This window comes from Schistocerca nitens, chromosome 3 (genome assembly GCF_023898315.1).
Source record: "Schistocerca nitens isolate TAMUIC-IGC-003100 chromosome 3, iqSchNite1.1, whole genome shotgun sequence".
Taxonomy (NCBI): Eukaryota; Metazoa; Arthropoda; class Insecta; order Orthoptera; family Acrididae; genus Schistocerca; species Schistocerca nitens.
Genome location: NC_064616.1, coordinates 554,419,449 through 554,442,114, shown reverse-complemented (window position 1 = coordinate 554,442,114; position 22,666 = coordinate 554,419,449). Strand labels below are relative to the sequence as shown.

At 39.6% G+C, this 22,666-nt stretch overlaps 1 protein-coding gene across 1 annotated transcript in view; it reads left to right on the top strand.

The window, feature by feature from the left end:
- Window positions 1-22,666, top strand: part of LOC126248462 (cytochrome P450 4c3-like) — a 196,645-nt gene that overhangs the window by 28,466 nt on the left and 145,513 nt on the right. Inside the window, exons 2-3 of the mRNA XM_049949467.1 lie at window positions 8,675-8,781; window positions 9,863-9,953. Of these exons, the coding sequence (XP_049805424.1) occupies window positions 8,675-8,781; window positions 9,863-9,953 (198 nt within the window). The remainder of the gene's footprint in view (window positions 1-8,674; window positions 8,782-9,862; window positions 9,954-22,666) is intronic.

Genomic DNA, 22,666 nt, shown 5'->3' with positions numbered 1-22,666 from the left:
CAGATTACACAACCTAGCTCATCCAGGTGAGAGAGCCTCTACCAGACTTATTTTAGGGTGCTTCGTCTGGCGCGACATGCGTTGCGACTGCCAAGCCTGGGCCCATGCCTGCATTCTGTGCCAACAAAATAAAGTTCTGCGGCACCCATTGCCTCCACTAGGCAGCTTCACCACTTCTCCCAGTCGCTTCCAGCATGTTCACATCGACTTGGTGGACCCCCTCACCCCCTCCGAGGGTTATAGATATGTGCTATCTACTATAGACAGAACCTCTCGTTGGGTGGAAGCTGCCCCGCTACCCAATATTACATCCGAATCAGTGGCACTATCCTTCATAGACACTTGGATTTCACACTTTGGCTGCCCTGTTTACTTGACGACTGACCAAGGTGGTCAGTTTGAGTCTGCCTTGTTTTCTGAAATATGTAGGCTGTGCGGCATCAAGAAAATTCATTGAACAGCATACCACCCCCAAAGCAACAGCCTCGTAGAACATTGGCATAGGACGCTTAAGATGGCCCTATGTTGCCATGGCCTGCTTTGGACAGAAGCCCTGCCATTCGTCTTACTCGGTTTGCGGACCACTTTCAAGGAAGACCTTAAAGGCTCAGTGTCTGAGTTCGTCTACGGCCAGTCCCTTACACTGCCAGGCGAACTTGTTGCTCCTACTCCTGTCGCCCAACCGTCCAAACTGCCATCCTTGGTAGAACGGGTGAGGTTAAACTGGAACAAGCCGCAATCCCCGTCCCCTTCCAGTCACACTCCACCGCACACATATGTTCCCAAGGCGCTCAACACTTGCGAATTTGTGTTCCTTTGTGACAACACTGTACAAGCCCCATTACAGCCCCCTTACACAGCCCCGTACAGAGTTGTCAAACGAACCAGTAACACAATGGACATCGTAATTAAGTGCTCAGTAACTACTGTCTCCCTCAACAGGGTTAAACCTGCTCGCGTTGAGTTTCCCCCTATCTCACCCACCGTTGAAGAGACCACGCTCTCATGCCACCCTCGGCCTTCTTCCTCTGATCATGATTCGAGTAAACTCACGCCTACACCGGCCCCGTCAACAAGCCCACACTCATTCCAGGGTTTTCCGCCTCCCAGCTCCCATAGCAGAGGCCCCAGCTCCCAGGGCTCTAATATAACAGTTCCATCTTCGTGCAACAGCACACCGCGCCGCTCTTCTAACCGGTGCAGCCTGCAGGTTCCTGCTATGCCCACTCAGACCTCACCGTCTGACACTCACCCCTCTACTCGCAGCACACCGCCCTCACCATGCTACGGTTTCCCCACCCCAGTGGCTCAGCATACCTCTCCGTTAGCAGGTGCCACTTACGAGCTCTCTACTCACGTTCATCCTAATGACATTTGTGGTTTATCTGTCGTCGTTAGTGGTGATACCGCATTATTGCTGCTTGCGTGTGACAATTTGTGTGACTTGTTAGGTGGTGTGTCACAACGTGTAGTGAAGTGTTTCAAAATCTCTTGAAGTGCTACATGTGACAACCTACGTGCTTATGTTAGGCCAAGTGGAAAGGTGATCATTAGGTTCCCTGCCGACGACACCCTTCCACACCAGCACTCCCGCACCGGCCGATGACTACGACCGCCGATGTCGCTTCAAGACTTCAGCATCAGCATTCCAGGATTTCCTCCACGCTCTCCTCCCACACGGCCCGTGCCGTTAGATGTGGAGGAACTCACTGTAACCCACTTAAACTCTCGACAACCCCCCCCCCCCCCCCCCCCCCGACCTTCGGGTACATACTACGTACTGCAGGGGAGGGGGGGAAGGGGGGTCATTTGGCATCGATCCATGGATTGATAGGCCAAAAAGTCACATGTGTATTATGTCTTCGAGTTGATCTGTGTTTTTCTATACTTCCGGGAACTCATTTCCCGCCTAGTCTTCGACCTGTACGTTTGTCGTGTAATAAAAGTATTGATGATTAGAAGAGAGAACCGTGGTCAATACCTTACCACCTTGATATCTCCTTCAAGATCATGTGGTGACATGTACTGCCACAACTTTGTTGGATTGTAACTGAAAAGCACTGAAGATGGCTATTTATAGCCAAAATCTAGATATGCAACAGTAATAGTAATTGATTAGACTGCAACTAATTACTGTGTGCTTCTCCTTCCGTACAGTCTATGGTTGCTGTTCACACCTGTAAGTATGGTTTGTATGCTGTGCAAAATTCGTCGAAGAATCTTTCTAACTTATGAAGAAAAGTGTACCTATAGCAACAAATGCAGCCATTAGTAAGTGAAAGAATGATGAAATTTCACACGTAAAAAAAATTTATTTTGTTATATTTTCGATCTTCCACTGCAATGAGTGTGAATTCTGAATCCTTCCTGGTGATGCTGACAAAGTTTTATGAATTTATTTGTAAAAGTATAGACAGTGGAAATTAAAATATCCTGTGATGCATCTCCTGCTCCAAGTCGGCCTGTTTGACGTCCTATACCCCTTAAGGTAATTGATGTTAATATGATGACAGGTCTGTATGTTGTATTTCAGTGTCTCTGCGCCAGTGCTCTGTAATGCATTTTATACATTAGTGTATGAAATCATGTTAGATTCCTGTTTATGTCAAACTCTTCTAATTTTTTATCCTCTGCAAAAATAAAAATAGACGCTATCTAAGCAGGAAATGCAAATTACAGATATGTTTCTTGATATTTCATTAATTTTGTTCTTAGATCTAGCCATGTGGCAAATCCATCAGGCATGTGTAAAGAGTCATTTTTTCATGTAGACAGTGACTTCTTAGAAAACAGAAATTGTTCTGTGTCCACTGGCAGAATGATTCAGCTATATAGTTCAACATTAAAATGGCGTATTTCTTGTAAAAACAGTAGTCCATTGTCATTTAATTTCTACCATTTGGATGCTATATTTGTATGTATTAAAGCATGAACTAACATTTTGCTTTGAATAAAGTTCAGGACTCACATTACGAAGGAGTGGAGTTCAATCCTGTTGTATTCACTAAATCAAGTCTAGTGCCAAACATCCAAGGTAGCAGCAAGTGAATCTAATACCACAGAATGTTCATTGCTGTACAAGATTGCTGGCTTTCATGATTTGCAACATATGTGATCACAAACAATTAACATGAGCAACACAATATGAAACATGTCATAAACATTTATTAAAATAGTACATACATACAATACTCAACTTTTTGTGTTGATAGGTGCCTGACATTGAAGTTCCAAATTCTGTTCTCTAACTAATCTAACACACTGAAAGTGAACTATCTAATCCATGAAGCTCTGATTTGACTGCTGTCTGTGGTGGGTATTAAGTTCCATCTCTGAATCTGAATTCCATTAGACATTTAGCATCAGATGAGCACTCATAAATAGTGACTGCAGACACAGAAAATCCTTAATTTTGTGAACATGATTTAAGTTTCTTTAGATTCCATCACTTACTTCACTAGCAAAATAAAATGCAAACTATGAACTTCTGCTCTCAGATATTTCTTGGAAAAGAAAAATGAAGGTACACTGTCTCTATTTCATTATTGTACCAGTTTAAAATTAAAAGACAGGGGTCTGTATGAGGTGTTATTGAAAATACCAAAGGCTTAAATTTCATCAGCCTTAAGAACCTAATGTTTTATACAGATTAAAATGATCTTGAGTGGAACTGAGTTGTAAATAAAAAAACCTATTTAAATGTTTTGTTAAGTATGGAATAAATAAGAAATAAAATATAACTTTAGAAAGCTGTTATTGGATGATTTATAGAAATTAATACCAACTGATTGTCATTTATTTTTGAAGAATACTCTCTATGCTACTCAGAACCCACAAGAGATTTCTACCCAGCATATGCATAAAATATGAGGGTGTAGAGAGAGAAGAGGTTGACAGTGCCAAATTGTTGGAACTATTAATTGACAATTACTTGTGTTAGAACATTAAAATAATTTTTTTTTGTGGTGTGAATATTGTCAAACATAAGGTAATGTACAACAAAGCAGGTGGCATATTTTGTCACTTTCATTGCAGTATGTCATGAAGTAGGATATTTGGGACAACTTCCCCAAAACCAAGCTAAAATCATCAAAGTCCAAAAGCATGAAACACAAATTATTTGTAACATATTTGGAAACAGTCTACAGAGGTCTATTTGAAGAACTGAGATATATGCATTACTGTTTCTTATTTTGCATCTGAACACAACTTATTTCTATTTCAAATCAACCACTGCGTTCATGGAATCAATACTTAGAACAAGAAAATCCACACAAAGACATTAAATCCACTTAATTTGTTTAAAAAGTGCCAATTTTCTAGGAACCCATATTTTCAGTAACTTGAAGGAACCCTGTAAAAAGTCTGCTTACTAATAAAGTATCATTTGAGAGGTTCTCAAAGGGTCTACTGGCTATGAACAGCTTCTACATCAATGCTGAATTTATTAGGGGGCTAAAGTAATTGATTTACATATGGTAAACTGCCAAACTCTTTCAGCTAAAGTAACTTCTGATTCATTAAAGATAATTATGTTCTCTTTTCCTCTTGACAACTAGTGACTGACAGCTCAGGAAGCAAAGATTAATGCACCTTACAACTTCATTTATTATTGAGATATAAGAATTAACTCTATTTTATGGAACTATACTCCACTCTCCACAGAAACTTGCAATGAGCTGTTGTCATGCTAGAACATTAACTTTTACAAAGGTTTAAATATTTTTTGTATCAAAGATAACTTCATACTGCTCAAAATCATCAGCCTGATTTATAGCATGATGATCTATCTCTCATGTATAAAACACAGGTCACTATTGAGGGTGACGTACAAATCACATTAACTTAGATTAATAATGCTAGTTTCCATGGAGAGTGGAGTAGACTTCCAGGCAGTGTATTATTCAAACAGCAGAGGAAACAGCACAAAACTCCCCATATTAAACAAATTTTTACTTTGTAATTTCTTGTCAGATGTACAAATGAGTTATATCATTAAATTTGCCTTATACTGATCTGCTATTGTGGTGCAAAAAGTACCATATACCCATTTAAGAAAACAATAAGAAATGTAGTTGCAAAATGTGTTGATCTTTATTTGATGAGCTCCTGTCATTTCATCAAGGTGAAAGGAGATCACAAATATCTTTAATGATCCATAAGTATTTTGAAGTGAAAAAGCTAGGCATCACTCCATATGTATTTAGCAGGTATCTCTGCTAAGAGTCACCAGACTCAGTTTCTCAGATATTTCAGCAAATAGTTAAATCATGATTTATCAATGTTTTGGTAATTCAACCAAAACAAATATTGCTCATTGTGTATTTCATGTGATGCCCAATGTCAACAGAAAAAATTGGTTTGTTTCTCATTTCAAGCAAAATGCTTTATGAAGGGGAATTTGATGTGCCCTTTGGACAGAGCATCTGCCTCCACAGCTCTGTGCTCAGTGTGGCTGGCTGCCATGTGCGGGCCGAGATTCAACTCTCAGTATGACGAGAGATTTTACCGTGGTGGGAGTACTGGAACAGGATGTACTCAGCCTTGTGATACCAATTGAGAAGCTACTTGACTGAGTCATAGTGCCACTGGGTCTACTAAACTGACAATGGCTGGGAGTGTGGCCTGCTATGCAGAGAATGGTATACCTAATCTAAATCACACATATAATATGATAACAGTACAGAGCCCCACAACTGTCACACAGTAGTACTGACAAGGAGAATCCAGAAGAATCTCAGAAAACATTTTAATTTTAAAAAATTTTGAAAAAAAAATAATTTTATTGGTAACAAGCAAGGGTTATCATAAAATATCCACACATATTATAAAAGTATATATATGTGTATTTGTACCTGTATGTATGCATGTATATACTTTCCTCATCACCTCCTAAGGCACTGAATCAATTTCAACCAAACTTGTTAACATATTACTTACTGTTGGGGTAAGAACAATCTACTTCTCAAAGGGGTGGAGATGAAAGAGAAGCATAGCTCACACTGCACAAGCAACCAGATTATATTCATCTAGTATTTGAGAATGAGAGCATTTACTGACTTGCAACCAACTTTACACATAACATCAAACCTTTAAAACACTTTTCTTGCTGACGCCCTCTACAAAATGATGAAAGGGGAAAAAAAAAAATTGCCTACTACATTTTCTCTGTTTATGCAGCAAAACTGCCACATCAGGCATACCTTTTAATTGATTAATTCTTTACTAATAACTTTATTTGCAACACATTTTGCAGGCACTATTCACATATGCCACTGAGTGTGTACTTGCAAAAATATACCATTTTGTGATACATAGTAGAGGAAATATGACGCCATAAAAATTGAGATGTGTGAAAATAAAACTGCAGGGTTAAAGTCCCTAGGGATACAGGTGAAATATGTGTGCAAATATGTGTCAGATATGTTAAATATGTGTGAAATATATGAGAGGTGTATGTACATGTGCAAAGCCTTGGGTAAAAAATCCTTGTAAGCTCCTGGATCAATTTCAGCTGAACTTGGTACACATATTACTTACTGCATGGAAGAAAATAATGTGGGAGGTAGAACCAGCAACCTCCTGTTGTGGTGAGAATGCTGTCATTTAATAATCAATTTTATGATTTTTGTTTTAATTTCTATTGATAATTTGTAGGAAAATGTGGAGAGAGAGAGAAGGGTGGAGGAGGAGATATACAGACAGAGAGGGGGAAGGAGGATATGGACACAGATAGGGGGATGTGGAGATGAACAGAGAGAGAGTGAGGGGGAAATGGACAGAAAGGGAAGAGGGGGAAATGGACAGAAAGGGAAGAGGGGGACATGGCCAGAGAGAGGGGAGACGAGGAGACAGGGATGATGATGATGATTATTATTATTATTAATATTATTATATTTGGTTATTATATTTGGTTTGTGGGGCACTCAACTTCATGGTCATCAGCACCCACACAAATTCCTAACCTTATCATAGTCCAGGCTCGCTACATGATAAAGAAATGATGAGGACAACACAAAAACCCAGTCCCTGGGTGGAAAAAATCCCTGACCTGGCAGGGAATCAAAGCCAGGGCTCCATGATTCAGAGGCAGCAACACTAGACACTAGGCCATGACCAGGAGATGGAGAGAAAGAGAGAGAGAGAGAGAGAGAGAGAGAGAGAGAGAGAGAGAGAGAGAGAGAGAGAGAGAGAGAGAGAGAGAAAAAAGGGGAGGAGATATACAGAGAGAGGGTGGAGGAAGAAATGGACAGATAGAGAGGAAGGAGGAGATCAACAGAAATAGACGGAGGAAGAAAAGGATAGTGAAAGGGAAGATGAGAAAATGGACAGAGAGAGGGGAGAAGAGGACGTAGATGGAGAAAGGAAAGAGGTGAAGATGGACAGAGAGGGAGGAAGAGGAGATGGACAGAGAGAGGGGAGGAGGAGATTGACAGAGAAGGCAAAGCGGAGGAGATGGACCAGATTTTTGGAAAGGGGGGGGGGGCAGGAGAAAGCGGAGGAGATGGACCAGATTTTTGGAAAGGGGGGGGGCAGGAGAATATGGACGGAAGGAGGGGGAGAGTTGTTCACACGGAAGGAGGGGGAGAGTTGTTCACCGACTTTTGAAACCTTTAAGTTCAGTGCTAGAATGAAGCACACTGATGGAATTGCATGTTGCAGGATCAGTGAATGAGCTGATGATTTTCAGGAAATTCCATAAATTCAGAATGCGAGTGGTCACAGCATACTGAAACATGTAAGGAAAGACGGACAGTAACTCTATAGATCTGTCATTAGTAATAATACTTCTTTAATCTTTCTTGATGAGAAGTAATATTTTTGAAGATATTAACTGTTCTCAAAAGAACAGATACCATTGATGACCATGCAGCTTCTCTAGAATAAATGATAATTAATTGAAACCCTCAGCAGCCGACAGGTGTTGTTGATATACCTCAATGGCGACAGCTGAAAATGTGTGCCCAACTGGGATTCGAACCCGAGATCTCCTGTTTACATGGCAGACACTCTATCCATCTGAGCCACTGAGGACACAGATGAATAGCGCGACTGCAGGGTCTTATCCCTTGCATGCTTCCCATGAGACCCACATTCCCGACTGTCTATTAGGAACATTACCTATGTAGATTGTGGGCAGTTGGGAATGTGGGTCTCACGGGAAACGTGCAAGGGATAAGTCCCTGCAGTCACGCTATTCATCTGTGTCCTCAGTGGCTCAGATGGATAGAGCATCTGCCATGTAAGCAGGAGATCCCGGGTTCGAGTCCCATTTGGGGCACACATTTTTAGCTGTCCCCATCGAGGTATATCAACAACACCTGTCGACAGCTGAGGGTTCCAATTAATTATCAGCTATATTTTTGTTACTTTAAATAAGTCAGGATATATTAAATACCTTCATTAAATGAGCTGTGGTAGATTGGAGACATAGGCACACTGATAAAGTAAGATCATTTTCAAAGTGAAAAATGGGAAAGCATGCCTAGCAAATTTTATTTCCTAACATCTTATATGTATAGTATTCTCAAATTCTCAGGGTCCTGGTAGGATTCCAACAGTGTATTTGTAGGGCTATTGTTGAGAGGATGCTGTCATTCAATAAGACATTTTATGATTTTTGTCTTATTACCTAATTGATAATATTCTAACTCTTCCAACATCATTGTTTCAGAATTCATACCAGTCCTGAAGAAAATATATGATGATTATTATCCTATATACAAAATATGGTTCCTGGGTGTTGCCATAGTGTTTATCGGTGATCCAGATGGCGTTGAGGTATGGCATTTTAGCTTATCAGTTATCTCTGTTTATAAGAATTGTTATGTAAATTCTCTTAGAATTTGTTCATATTTACCATGTTATTGGCTGAGAAAATTTATGAGCAAATTCATTTTCACTATAAAGTTTACTCCAGCCAATGCTCAATAATTAAATTTTAATCAAAATTGTCTTTGTTTGGGTAGTAATTAATGATAGCCCTCCAAAAATAAATAAACCAATATTCAAGTACATATACGATGACACCGCATTAACAAACCAAAAAATATCTAATTTCAGTACATATTTAATAGCTTTCACAGCCGCACCAGCCTATATAAGGACTTACAGTGGCAAGTCACCTCAATTGTCTAATATATAGGACTCTCAATGAAATGTTGAGCCCAAACATATTTTAGGGCAGTGACCAGCCAGCAATTTTTATGCTATAACTTTTAAATTTTATGTAGATGGGTACTTTTAATTAGTTAATGTAATGCCATCATATATTTACTTGGTAATTTTTTGATTTTTGTAGGGCTATTGACAATTTTCTTAGAAGTCTATTCAGTTCATTTGATTTTAAATCATACAGTGAATTAAACTGAAATTGTGCACATCAGTTTTTAGTTACAAGTTAGAAATGATTTTCTGTTCAGTATTACTGTTCTCTAAGGAATATTCTCTGAAGTAAGTTGTCCAAAAACTCATGTCACTTCTGATTGAAGTGTCACTGATGCTACAGAAATATGAGAGTTAGTGAACATTATGGATTTTACTTGTCTGCATTAACCGACTTTAACATTGATATATACACAAAAAACTAAAAACAGTCAAAATATGTTGGAAACATGAATTTGCTTCTTCTGCTGGAAAAGAAACTTACACAAACGGCATGGCTTTTATACTACATCTTACACAAGCAAACTGATTTCATTAACTGGCATATGATGTCAAGCACATAAAATAAACTACAATTTTTAGGGAAACACATTTACCAGCTTGGACGCTGAATTCCATATAAATTATTCATCACATATAAATCATTGTGGTGTGTGAAAATAGTATAAATTTCTTCAAGTATACCTTTCTTCTGCAGAAAATCCTAAGTAGCCAGCAGCATATTACAAAAAGTGATGATTACTTGATTCTGGAGCCATGGTTGTGCAAAGGACTGTTAACCAGCACAGGCAAGTTTTCTATACCTTCATGTACTTTGACATACTGATAAAAATATTTCTTGAAATTAACTGACAAAATACTGTGTTAATTATTGTTATTAATATGCATTAAACTGTTTTGGAACTCTCTAATTCCTCTGGTAATACAGATTATCAATTAGTGACCATATTAATTCTGTTCCTCCATCACCTGTCTGAAGTCAGGAACCTACATCTACATCAATATTTCACAAGCCTTCTGATGGTGCCGTATTGTATTGTATTTTTTATTGGTCCTGTTGTCTACATAGCAGCTTATGCATAAGACATTGGACAAGTCACGTTATAAATATACAGGCTGAAAGTCATTTCAAGGCACACATATTTAAGGTTACAATAATACAGTTTACACGTAATTATTTATACAACACATTTCATAAATTTAAATATTCTTCAATGGAGTAAAAGCAGTGATGCTGTAAATATGACTTTAGAGATTTTCCAAATGTATTGACCTCAGTGATAGTTTTTATGTTTTCAGGAAGTTTGTTATAAAGCTTAACTCCCAAGTGACAAGTACCTTTTTGGCACAGTGCTGTGCTGATTTGAGTCGTATGTAAGTTTCTGTTTTAGCCTGGTAAAGTGATCATGTATATCACAGTTTTTTTGCAGTCTCCAGTCCTTGCCTATTACATTTAATTTAAAGAACAAAAGGGTTTCAATAATGTATACACATGGTAATGGAGGAATACCAGATTTCTTAAACAGGGGTTTACAAGAGTCTCTAGGCTTGCACCCCAAAAAAGATTCTAATGGCCCTTTTTTGTAGTTTAAAAGTGCTATTAGCTGTTTTAGAGTTTCCCCAGAAGGTGACCCCATATCTAAGACGAGAATGAAAGTACGCATGATATGCATTCAATACTGTTTTCCCACTTCAGCATGATTTTAATGAACAAAGAAGGTAACATGTTTTACTCAGTTCTGCATTGAGATATTCAATTTGCCTATTCCATCTGATGTTACTCTGCAGCCAAAGTCCTAAGAATTTGGTTTCAGTATTGTTACCAACTGGTTCGTCATTGATAGACACTGATGGGATAAACATGTCCTTGTTAGGAACATTGTGGAATTTTAGAGAAATGGTTTTCTTACTGTTTATTACAAGCTGATTACTCTGTGCCCAGCTGCTAAGTTGTTTCGTGACCATGTTTACTGTCTGCTGTAACTGTTCATCGTCATCACCTTTTAGTACAATTGTGGTATCATCTGCAAATATGATTGTTTTGTGTGCATCTACATTTAAGCTTAGATCATTTATGTACAGAAGAAACAGAAGGGGTCCCATTACTGATCTTTGGGGTACACCACATTTAATTTGTTTATAGTCAGATAAGTGATTAGATACAGTTTTTAGTTCAATATTTGTGTGCTTAATGCTCACTGCCTGCTTATGATTAGTCAGGAAGGAACTGATCCACTTGTTGGACAGACCTCGAATACCATATCTTTCAAGCTTTGATAGCAGAATTTTATGGTCTACCATGTCAAAAGCTTTTGACAAGTCAATAAATACTCCTATTGTTTCCTGTTTTTTGTCCATCCGGTTTCGGATAGAATTGATGCACTCATAGACAGCACTATTTTGTTGACCTCTTATTTCTGAATCCATGTTGTTCATTACATAGGATGCTGTTTTTATTTATAAATTTCATAAGTTTCTCATGCATTACTTTTTCCAGTACTTTAGAGATGCAGGAGGAAATTGTGGTGGGTCTGTAGTTATTTAGATTGTCTTTATCCCCTTTTTTTATATACAGGAATAACTTTTGATGTTTTCAACACATCGGGGAAAGTGCCTGCCCAAAATGAGCAGTCACATAAGTGTGTGAGTACTTCAATTAGGTTTGATGCACTCTTCTTTAACATTGTTGCAGGTATACCATCAATACCCGCCAATTTGGAATTTTTTAGTCCTTTTATTGCTTTAGCTACTTCATCTTGTGAAACAGAACTGATGTACATTGATCCTCTACATGCACTTATTTTATAATCATTTGCCTGGGTGCTCTTAAAGTTTGATTATAACATATTATCAGCAACACCTGTGAAAAAGTTAAATATGTTGGCTACTTCTAAGGGGGTTGTTACTTTTTTATTTTTATGTGATAGTGTCATTTTTGCAAGATTGTCTGTATTCTCCAGATTCTTTTTTTATAACACTCCACATAGCCTTTGATTTATTAGCTGAATTATAAATGATTTCATCATTATGCATTATTTTTGCTGCTTTTATTACTTTTCTTAATATTTTGGAGTATTTTTTATAGTATGTGCGTACTACAGGTGATGAATTTTTTGAGTTACATATTTCATGAAGTAGTCTTTTCTTTTGGCATGAAACCCTTATTCCTTTTGTGATCCAGCTGTTTGTTCTAGAGTTCCTCATATGGTTAATGTTTTCAGTGGGAATGCAAGTTCAAAGAAATGGCTTAATGTATCAATGAAAGTGTTGAATTTTTCATTTATATCATTCATTTTGTACATTCCTGACCATTTTTCTTTCTGTAATAAGTTGTTGAAGTAGTTAACATTATGCTGATTATAACTTCGATATGCTGTTCTGAAAGACATGTTGCCTTGTACGTTTATGCTTAATATTTGAGCAAGATGGTCACAAACCTGCATTGAAAATTTTTAGTGAGGTGTTGTGTAAACTCTTCTTGACTAGAAACTGATCAAGAGCTGTTTGGCAAGTTTCTGTTACTCGAGTAGCTGCTTTTACTTCAGCCTTTAAATTGTAGGACATTGCAAGGTTCAAAATGGTCTTCCTATTTCCACTATTCAAGAGGATATTGTGGAGACTACTTCTAGTATCACTAACTGGTACCTCCTTCCTATTCCACTCATGTATGGTGTATGGGAAAAATGATTGTTGGTAGGTCTCCATATTAGCTCTAATTTCTCAAATTTTTGCATTGTGATCATTTCACAAGATTTAATTTGGAGGAGGTAATATGTTGTCTGACTCTTCCTGGAAAGGACTCTAGAAATTTCCATAATAAGCTTCTCTGTGATGCACAACCCTTCTCTTGTAATGTCTGCCACTGGAGTTTGTTGAGTAAATCTGTAATACTGCCACACTGACTAAATGATCCTGTGATGAAAGACACCACTCTGTTAGATATTCTCTAGTTCTTCTATCAGTTTGTAATGGTCCGCCTAGTTGTAGATATTGCTAATTGCTGTAATCGCACTATTTCACTCCCATTTACGGAGCTTGTTAGCACTTGATGTTAGGTTGGCGCCATTAAAATGCATTGTAGTAATCGCTGCTGCTTGCTGGATCGCTGCTGTGTCTCTATGCTGATGCTGGCTCTAAATCTGGTTGTCTAGGGTAAAAACATGAGGTCCCGTGTTTTTCATGTGCTTTTGATGATAAAGAACGAGCGAAACCAACACATATGTAAACATCAAATATTTATTACTTTGGTGGCCATACTAATTCCACTGTCCACCAAAGACCATAACACAACACAAAGTAGTACTTCCTTTACATGTTCTTTGCATTGTTTATCCACTTCAAACAATAACACAGAAACACACTTTACGAAAGTGACATTCCGACTGCTCCCGACTGCCTTCGACTGCCTTCTCGCTGCTTGTATTTATAACATTGTCAAAGAACTACTAAAAAGAGATATAGTTTATAAGTCACATGTACATCTGTTATCATAATTTGTGCAGAAAAGTTATTAATTTGCATCGAGTGACATAATTTAACATGTTATTAAAATGACAGACAGATTTGTTGACTTGACAGAATAATTCTTTGTTACAAAAAGGCAGTTTTTTAGAAGTTTGTCGATTGACTTCTCTAATTTGCATAAATAAGTAACATGAATTATTAAGAATTACATTGGTTTTCGTCTAAAATAGGATTGATTACGTGAATACTGAGTGAAAACGCTCCTAGTGAACAAATAGGTTTCACTGGGTGATTTTTATTTAAGGAGATCCAAAATACCTAAGTTGGCCACTATTTTTCGTACTTCATATTAATTATTTAAGATAAACTTAGTGTTTTTACATGATGACATTTGCTGTATCAGTGATCAAGTGATATTAACTTTTGTGTGGGTCAGTTATTCAATATAATTTAATGGGTTGACTGTTTATGGAGACATGTTGTGCAATCATTGTTAACATACACAATAACTTTTCTATAATCATAAATACTCGTTAAACTGGTTGAATTTGGAGGGCATCGCATACTTTGGTAAAGTAAAGCCTTTAATATGTTCCGTTACAAGTTATACATGGTAAAGTGGGCAAATAACATTTTCCTGAAAATCTTAGTGCTCTTGTTTGTACCTCCTCAATGCCTAAAATAAGATACGATTAATATGAGCCTCACACGAAACTCAAATACTCCAGCTGAGACCTAGTCAAAGAACAGTGTATCCCTTGCTGCACCTTACTCCAAATTAGTCATTTTTGGAAGAGGTCATTGTTTATTCCATATATTCTTTACCATTCAGACACATTTGGTCATGCAGGAAGTGTCTGTGTCAGCTAAACACTGTATATTATGATGGTATACTATTGCTGTTCACTTCCACCAACTCTGAACAGATTTTTGCAATTTTGTTCCCTTTAAAAATCTTGCAATGAATTACTACACATCACCCCACTTTATCAATGAGTCGCATCATGTTTCTAAACAAACAAAAAATTAATTAGAAAACTTTTTCCAGCTAATAATTAAAACTTTATGACTATCCCATGCAAATTTCAGAGGCTGCTACCCATGCAGGTGACTGTCTGTGGATGAACAGAAGGTCTTTTTGGATTAGGTGACTCTCCATCCAGTGCAGATAATGGTAGCAATAAGACACTTTCAAAGTATTAGTGAAAGATCTACATAAATGCTCCAAGCAGATTAAACTATTAAAATTGTATTGATGAGTGGCCAAAGCCTTCACAAGAAAGAAAAACACAACAGAGTTTGAAGTGCCCTTAAAGAATAATGGAGATCACGTAATACTAGGAACAGGCAGATAGCTAAAACTTGAAATTTACAGCGGTGAAATTTTTTAGGTAAAATCAAAGTGTGTATTGAAATTAAGGGCTAATGGGTGATGAAGGTAGTGTATTTGTTGCAATAGAAATTGAAATCCACCAAGACAGATTGAAGCAGCAAACATGATTGTTTGAGGAAGGCTCAGTATCAAGGGTGGGCATAAACTTTTAATTAGATCCCTATCAACCACCAGATACACACCCAGATGTATACAAAAACCTTGTGGAAAACTGCAGCTTGTTAGTAATGTCATCATCAGAGGAAACTTTAAACATCCAACAATCAGCTGCAAAAATTACAGTTTTGCAAATGGTGGAAAAGACATCATGCAAAATATATTAGATGCAATAGCAATGAATAGTTCAAAAATGGTTCAAATGGCTCTGAGCACTATGGGACTTAACTTATTTGGTCATCAGTCCCCTAGAACTTAGAACTATTTAAACCTAACTAACCAAAGGACATCCATCACACACATCCATGCCCGAGGCAGGATTTGAACCTGCGACCGTAGCGGTCGCGCGGTTCCATGCTATAGCGCTTAGAACTGCTCACCCACTCTGCCCGGCAGCAATGAATAGACATGATCTTCTTCAGGATGTCCATGTTGAAAGTGGTATCAGCAACCACGAGTAAACTGTAGCAACAACCACTACCAGATTACAAGGGATGGTTAAAACAAGTGGAAATATGTACATGCTCAGTAAGCTAGATACAAAGGTAATATGTCATATCTCAAGGAGGAACTCAAAACATTTAGTTCTGGTAGGAACATGTACAGGAACTGTGGCTCAAGTTTAGAAGAAAAATTGACCAAGCACTGGGTTTACATTTGCCTAGTAGAAGAGTTTGTGATGGGAGGGCTCCTCTATGCTGTACAGTCTCTGTAAGGAAGCTTCTCAAGGAACAATGACTACAGCACAGGAGGTGTAAAACAAATCATGGGAGAATAGCTAGGTGGATTCCAAAGGAAGAATGTTTGGGTACAAAAAGGGCAATAAGTGAAAATTAACACAGTAGAATCTTATTAAAAGACCTACCATAAATCCCTAAAATTGCTGACCCTATGTAAAGGCTTTCACTGGTATCAAAGACACTCATGGATGACTAAAGAACTGAAATTTTTGGTATCGAAGCAAAAGAAGAAATGCTGAACTTTGTTTTGAAATGTTCCTTACAAAGGAAAATCCAGTATTACAGGACCATTTTAATTCTGACAACACTTGTTGTGAATGTTGTAACTGAAAGCTACTATTAATTCAGCCCAAACATCCACAGTAGCAAAAAAGCATTTTACTGCTATAGTTCATTAAAGGTGACTGTTTGCATCCTTACTAATTAAACACTTGTTTGACAGTGCAGCACTACAACAGAAACATGGCAACACAATAAGAAATCATCAGTAACATTTATTAGGAGTGTGTCACAAAATGGTGCTGAACTTTCATTCAGTGTGATGCGTGATAGTTGATATCCTAAGCCTAATACAGTGATATACAAATAAAAATGCTGTCTCTTGGCAGTCTTTTATATTGTCACTAACTGATAGAAATGATGCAGATACTCATGGGTTGTCTTTATTACTCCATAAACAGCAACTGCTAAGTTGGAATATGGTCTGTAGAGAACTGTACTGAACTGGCTACAGACACTGAAATGAACTGTCTAGCTGCTGGTTCTGAACTGTGAGAGTCTCCACAGTGTGCTATGTTTTGGCCTGTTAGAAGAAGAGTTTTCATGTCTGCCAGTACAAGGTGGTAGCAATGTAGTCCACAGTTGACAGCACTCCCTTTAGTGGCTGTCCACACTATCAGTGAAGGAGTATAATGCTCTGAAGGACAAGGTACAGAAACTGGAAGAGGTATGGGTTTGTGATCGCCATCTAGAGGCTGCTGCACAGAGCGGAGAGCCACTAGGAAATTATGCCTGTGTGGTGACAGTCTCTTGTGGTGTCTGTTGTGTATCTCATGGGAGGTGGGGGGGAGGGGGGAAGTTGTTGAAACTGGCTGACTTGCTTAGTATCCTGCTTTCTTGTTTGTTGGCATCCCCATTTGGTGGGTGTACACTCGACAGCAAAAAAAGTGAGTCACCCCTGAATTCCAATGTGTAGGCTGCACCTGAATGTATGCAACCAACATAGCATATCTGTGTCGCACATAGTCGCAACCCTCCACAGTACAGTCGTTGTAAGATACACAATGGGTACCGCTAGAGACTACTAGAGAACACCGGTCTTTATGACAGTAGGTCCAGATGTAAAGGAACACCACGATAGTACAGAAGAGATCAGACAGTCCTTAACGTTTGTAAACTAAACTTAATTACAGTAAGTGACATTTCAAATGTTATGACACAACTAGTTTTGTCACATAAATCGTTCAGTAATCCTTAGGCACAATTAAATACTTGAGACAGTATATGGATTTATAAAGTGTATGGCAACTGGAAATAAGTTCTTTGCTGTCTAAAAGGTTTACCCAACACCTGCTGAACGTCGTTCAACGTTCAGCGGGGAGTGGTTTCGCATCAACTTTATGTAATACTAAGCAGCTAAAAGAAAACGTGATTAACGGCGGCAACCACTCTACGGAAATCCCAATATTAACGGTGAATCACAAGTAATATCATTGTTCACATTACTCATCAACAGTTACTTGTACACGAATCTGTACTTTAAATGACATGACCAACGTCTTCGTTCTGGATCCGGATGCAAACCCAGAACAAAGCCATTGTTAAGCAAGCAAAGGTTTGTGCCTTATCGAGACTATCACTAGGCAGAAAGAGACGTCAAATATTGACGTTTGCACCAGTATCAGTTATCAATTATCAACTTGAACGTAAATGACGATAATGTTTGTACGAAAGCAGGAACCCTAATATGACAATTACCTTCTTGGTAATTAACATCGAAAGACGTTGTATAGTGTTGCATTGTCAAGGAATAAAGGATGCACATGCTTAAAATTGAAATTCCATCATGTGATGCTGGGGACAAGGATGCGAACCCAGCACCTAATCGGATTGTTGAATGAGTACGTAAAATCAGAATGTAGATGTCACAGTTTGTCGCCAGTAGTGGGGTTGGAACCTTAAATGACGACTGAAGTTGTATTGTCTGACCGGGATTCGAACCCGGCGCCTACCGCCGTCGTTGTCTAACCAGAAACAGACGAGAAATGTCCAATGTTGGTCCACCATCAGCGAGATGTGCACACGTTTAACTGGAAATAATGTGACGAAAACGTCTATGCTGACAGAGTCGAACGCCGCACACATGGTTATGAAGACACGTTAATAATCAACTTCATATTCAGTAGTAGCTAGGAGTAGCATGTTTAGTTGCAAACCTTAAGGCCTTACTCATCCCTAGTAACGTGTTGCCTAACAGCATGATGTTAATTTACAAGTGGATTGACTGCCGTAAAGAGCAATGTTCTCTAGTAGTCGTGTATCATTGATATGTAAATGAAGTGCCTCAGCAGAAAGTAATTTCCATCGTGCAGCACGTATTGTTTCAGAGACACTGAGTACATGTTATAAGTGCACAAAACGTGTATTTTATACTAAGTATATACTATTATTTGGAGAAGCTGCCGCCAAACCTGTTTACTTTTATATTCCGCTTAGTTGTCGTGGTTGAATACAGGTTTTCTTAAGGCTACATGTAATGAACAGCGCTTACAAGAAAGTATAGTTTCCTGAGTCATGCTATTGCTAGCTGGGTGAAATATTTAGTGGTTGCTATGTTTAAAATGAATGTATTTTTGAAAGTATTGTTCGTCAAATATTTGAATAAATCGTCAACTGTAGGTGTGCCTGCACATGTTATAGCATAATAGCTGTAGCTGCGTTAGTTTGTACTACAGACTTGGGTAGGTTAGGTGTAACTTTTGATCCTTGAAGGGGTGATCGTGACCAAGCGGCCCGGATCTGTACTAGCCGCGGCTCGCGAGTTACGGGCCAGCCAGGCGAGACGCAAGTGAGCGAGCTGGCGGTGGCGTTGGTGGGCCAACAGCCCGGGACGAGCCAGCACGGCTGCACCGCATGCCTCTGCCGCTCCGTTTGACGTAAATATGTTTACCTCCTCTCCTGGAATCAGTATAAGAGCGGCAAGCAGAAATACAAATCAGGTTGTTGCCGTAATGCCTCACTGGGAGATGTCTATTCGAGGTAGAGTCAAAAAATTGTTCAAATGGCTCTGAGCACTATGGGCCTTAACATCTGAGGCCATCAGTACCCTAGAACTTAGAACTACGTAAACCTAACTAACCTAAGGACATCACACACATCCATGCCCGAGGCAGGATTCGAACCTGCGACCATAGCGGTCGCGAGGTTCCAGACTGAAGCGCATGGAACCGCTCGGCCACTCCGGCCGGCCGAGGTAGAGTCGTTACTCTCATTGAGGAAGGAGGATGTTCCATCAGAGAAGTTGGCAGACGGTATGGCGTACCACATACGGGATGGTGGAGGATCTGCCTTGAAAGAGGCACCACCAACAGGGCTCCTGGCTCAGGCAGGAAGAGAGTGATCTCACAGCAGGAAGACAGGGACCTAGTGTCTAGGAGCAGAGAAAATCCCTTTCTGAACGCGAAGCACTTGCGGCGGGAGACCAGCTACCCCGGATCCAGTGACACGATTCGCCGAAGGCTGAGGGACGCTGGACTGCATGCACGACGATCCACCGTGAAACAAGAGCTCAGCGAAGACAACGTTTTAAACTGGCTAGCATTTGCGGAGCTCCATCTGAGGGCGTCGTGGGACAACGTCATTTTCACTTATGAGAAGGTGTTTTCCACCAATAACGACGGTCCACGAATCGTTTACAGGCCGCAAGGGACTCGCCATCGACGCGGATATGTAACCACGACGAGAAGAAGTGGGCGGCTATCTGTTACCTGCTGGGGTTGGAATTCTGCTAGAGGGGCGGGAATTCTTCACAGGATAGAGGGAACTCTGGACAGCGCGCAGTATGCTCACATACTGGAAAATGTGATGCTTCCGTCAGTGAGAATGCTGTACGCAGAAGGGGACGTCACATTGGAAGAGAACCATTCTGCCATTCACAAGTCTGCATTTGTTCAGCAGCGGCTCTCCACGATTGGCGTAAACGTCATGGACTGGCCGCCACGGGCGGCTGATACGAACTCCATGGAAAACATGTGGGCTGAGGTCGCCAGAACATTAACAGAGAACTGGCCACGAAACCAACCAACTACCGCGGACGCTCTTTGGGACTGTCCTGGAAGCCTGGGAGGAAGTTGCTTCTTCAGGCTGTTACGTCCGACGGCTTATACATTCTATGCCAAGACGCGTGATAGAAGTACAAAATAATGAAGGATTCTGGATAAAATATTAGAGTTCTTAAAATGTTTTGTTATGTCTTCTTTTTCGTCATTTTTCTTCATTGGGAGCTAGTGGAAGATCTCGTGGCAATAGAAAAGATACGATATGGATTAGCTTTCCTTTGAGTTGCCCTTTTAATTCAAGTGGGTTTCTTTTGAATATACAGTTTGTTAAGTATTCTATTTTGATTTCATTTATACCCTGTCTACATACTTACAAACTAATCAGCGTAGATGGACTGTCACAGTAGTTTTTGTTATTTCAAATATGTCTCTCTCTTCCCCTCCATCCATGAATACACCCTCCGTCCTCCACACAATACGCCAACGATTTCATATTATGTTTACTCGCCGCGCGGGATTAGCCGAGCGGTCTCAGGCGCTGCAGTGATGGACTTTGAGGCTGGTCCCGGCGGAGGTTCGTAACCTCCCTCGGGCATGGGTGTGTATGTTTGTCCTTAGGATAGTTTAGGTTAAGTAGTGTGTAAGACTAGGGACTGATGACCTTAGCAGTTAAGTCCCATAAGATTTCACACACATTTGAACATTTATGTTTACTCGTTGTTAATATCTCTTCTATTCTCTCTCACACACACTCACTCTCTCTCACTATCGCCGCAAGTGCCCTTCTATTACACTCCCCCAAAACTTTGTAAACAAATCTAGCGGTTTCCAATGACGCTACATTTTCTCTTTTAATTGCTGCTGTCTTTACTCTCTATCATTTCTCTCACCACCTATGAAACCGTATTCTTTGATCTCCCCTTCCCTATAACCCATTCTTCGTTCTGAGAACAGTCCTTCCTTATCTCTCGGTCCTAAGATAAAACGAACTGTGGCACACATCTAAGCAAGCAATACTTTGCAAGCATTTCACACTTATATTTTGCACATCTGCACTTCTATCCATTCCCAGATCCGCCATACTTCTTGTTACGCGTCCCTTGACATCTGCATCTACATCTAAATGAATACTCTGGAATTCATAATTATGTGCTTGGCAGGGGGTTCTGTGGTCTGGTGGATTAATCTTGTGTTTATGTGTAAAACGTGTAGGTTCACATCTCACGTCAAGCGTAGATTTTTAACACACACAAGTAGCTCTCCTTCACCCCTAGTAACGCCAAGTGCAGAACGCCAGCAAGCTCCGTAGCTCAATATCTACAGTAAAGATAACATCCCTTCGCTGCCGACTGGGCATTCGTTTGAGCTGTGACAGATGGAGAAAACCCGTAAGGCAGAGACTGTCACCAGCAAGCCCTCGTAAATTAGAAAACGTATTTCATTTAATGAACCAATGGCCATGTAAGTTCACAAGGCTCTTACTTTATTTGAAACTGAGACGTTGAAAATTGTGGTGCTGCACTGGGATTAAAATTCGATTTCACTGTGTTCCCGAAGATTGTGAACTCTTCTAGGCGTCCTCGAAAGGCGCCTATCTGGTTTCGAATCCTGATCAGCACAAAATATTCATTATTTCATTTCAAGCCCTAGCATGTGCACTCCGAACTACTGGTGAAAAATAGTTGCATTTTCAACGTATCTTCGTGCGTTGTCAGCTGTAACGTGTTCGTTTCAACTCACAGCCACATCATGAGCTTTTTATCACAACATTACAAGATCAAACGTTTCCTTACATCTTTTCAAGTTCAAACATTCCTCTACCTCCTACTGGTAAAAACGGATTTGGGTTTGACGGTGTGTTCGTTGTGATCACCAACGACATGTTGTGGATTCAGCTTCTAGCCAGCAAAGTATTTTCCATCACATAATTGAAAGTACAAACATGCCATTCCTAGCTATTATTGGAAAAGAATGATAGTTAAAGTTTCTTCCTGCCCACGTGTGCGGGGTTTGAATTCCATCAAGCACAGAACTTTTCGTCGCCTGATGTCTAGCTAAACATGCGCCCATCTCGCTACTGGTGAACCAACAGTAGCTATTTATCGTCTGTTCCTGGCTAGAAAACGACGGTGCTAGATGCTGGGTTCGAATCCCAGTCAGGCAAAAGCAATTCTATCGTCAATTAAGGTTCCAGCATTTCGCCATTGGTGAAAACATTTGATATTTAACTTCTGATTTTATGTAAAGTCCTGCTCAAAAGTATCCGAACGATCTGAATTACATTTCACCTGATCCCCACGCGACCTACATAACGCAGCTGTCTAGCATGTCCTCTAATCGCTCCTTGGTACAGTCGTTTGACTATTGAATGGTTCCAACAAATCATCACTAGAAAACACTGCTCTGTATCGCAATAACTCAAGATGTAAAGTAATACCACGATACTACAAATATCAGGGAACACCTCATCA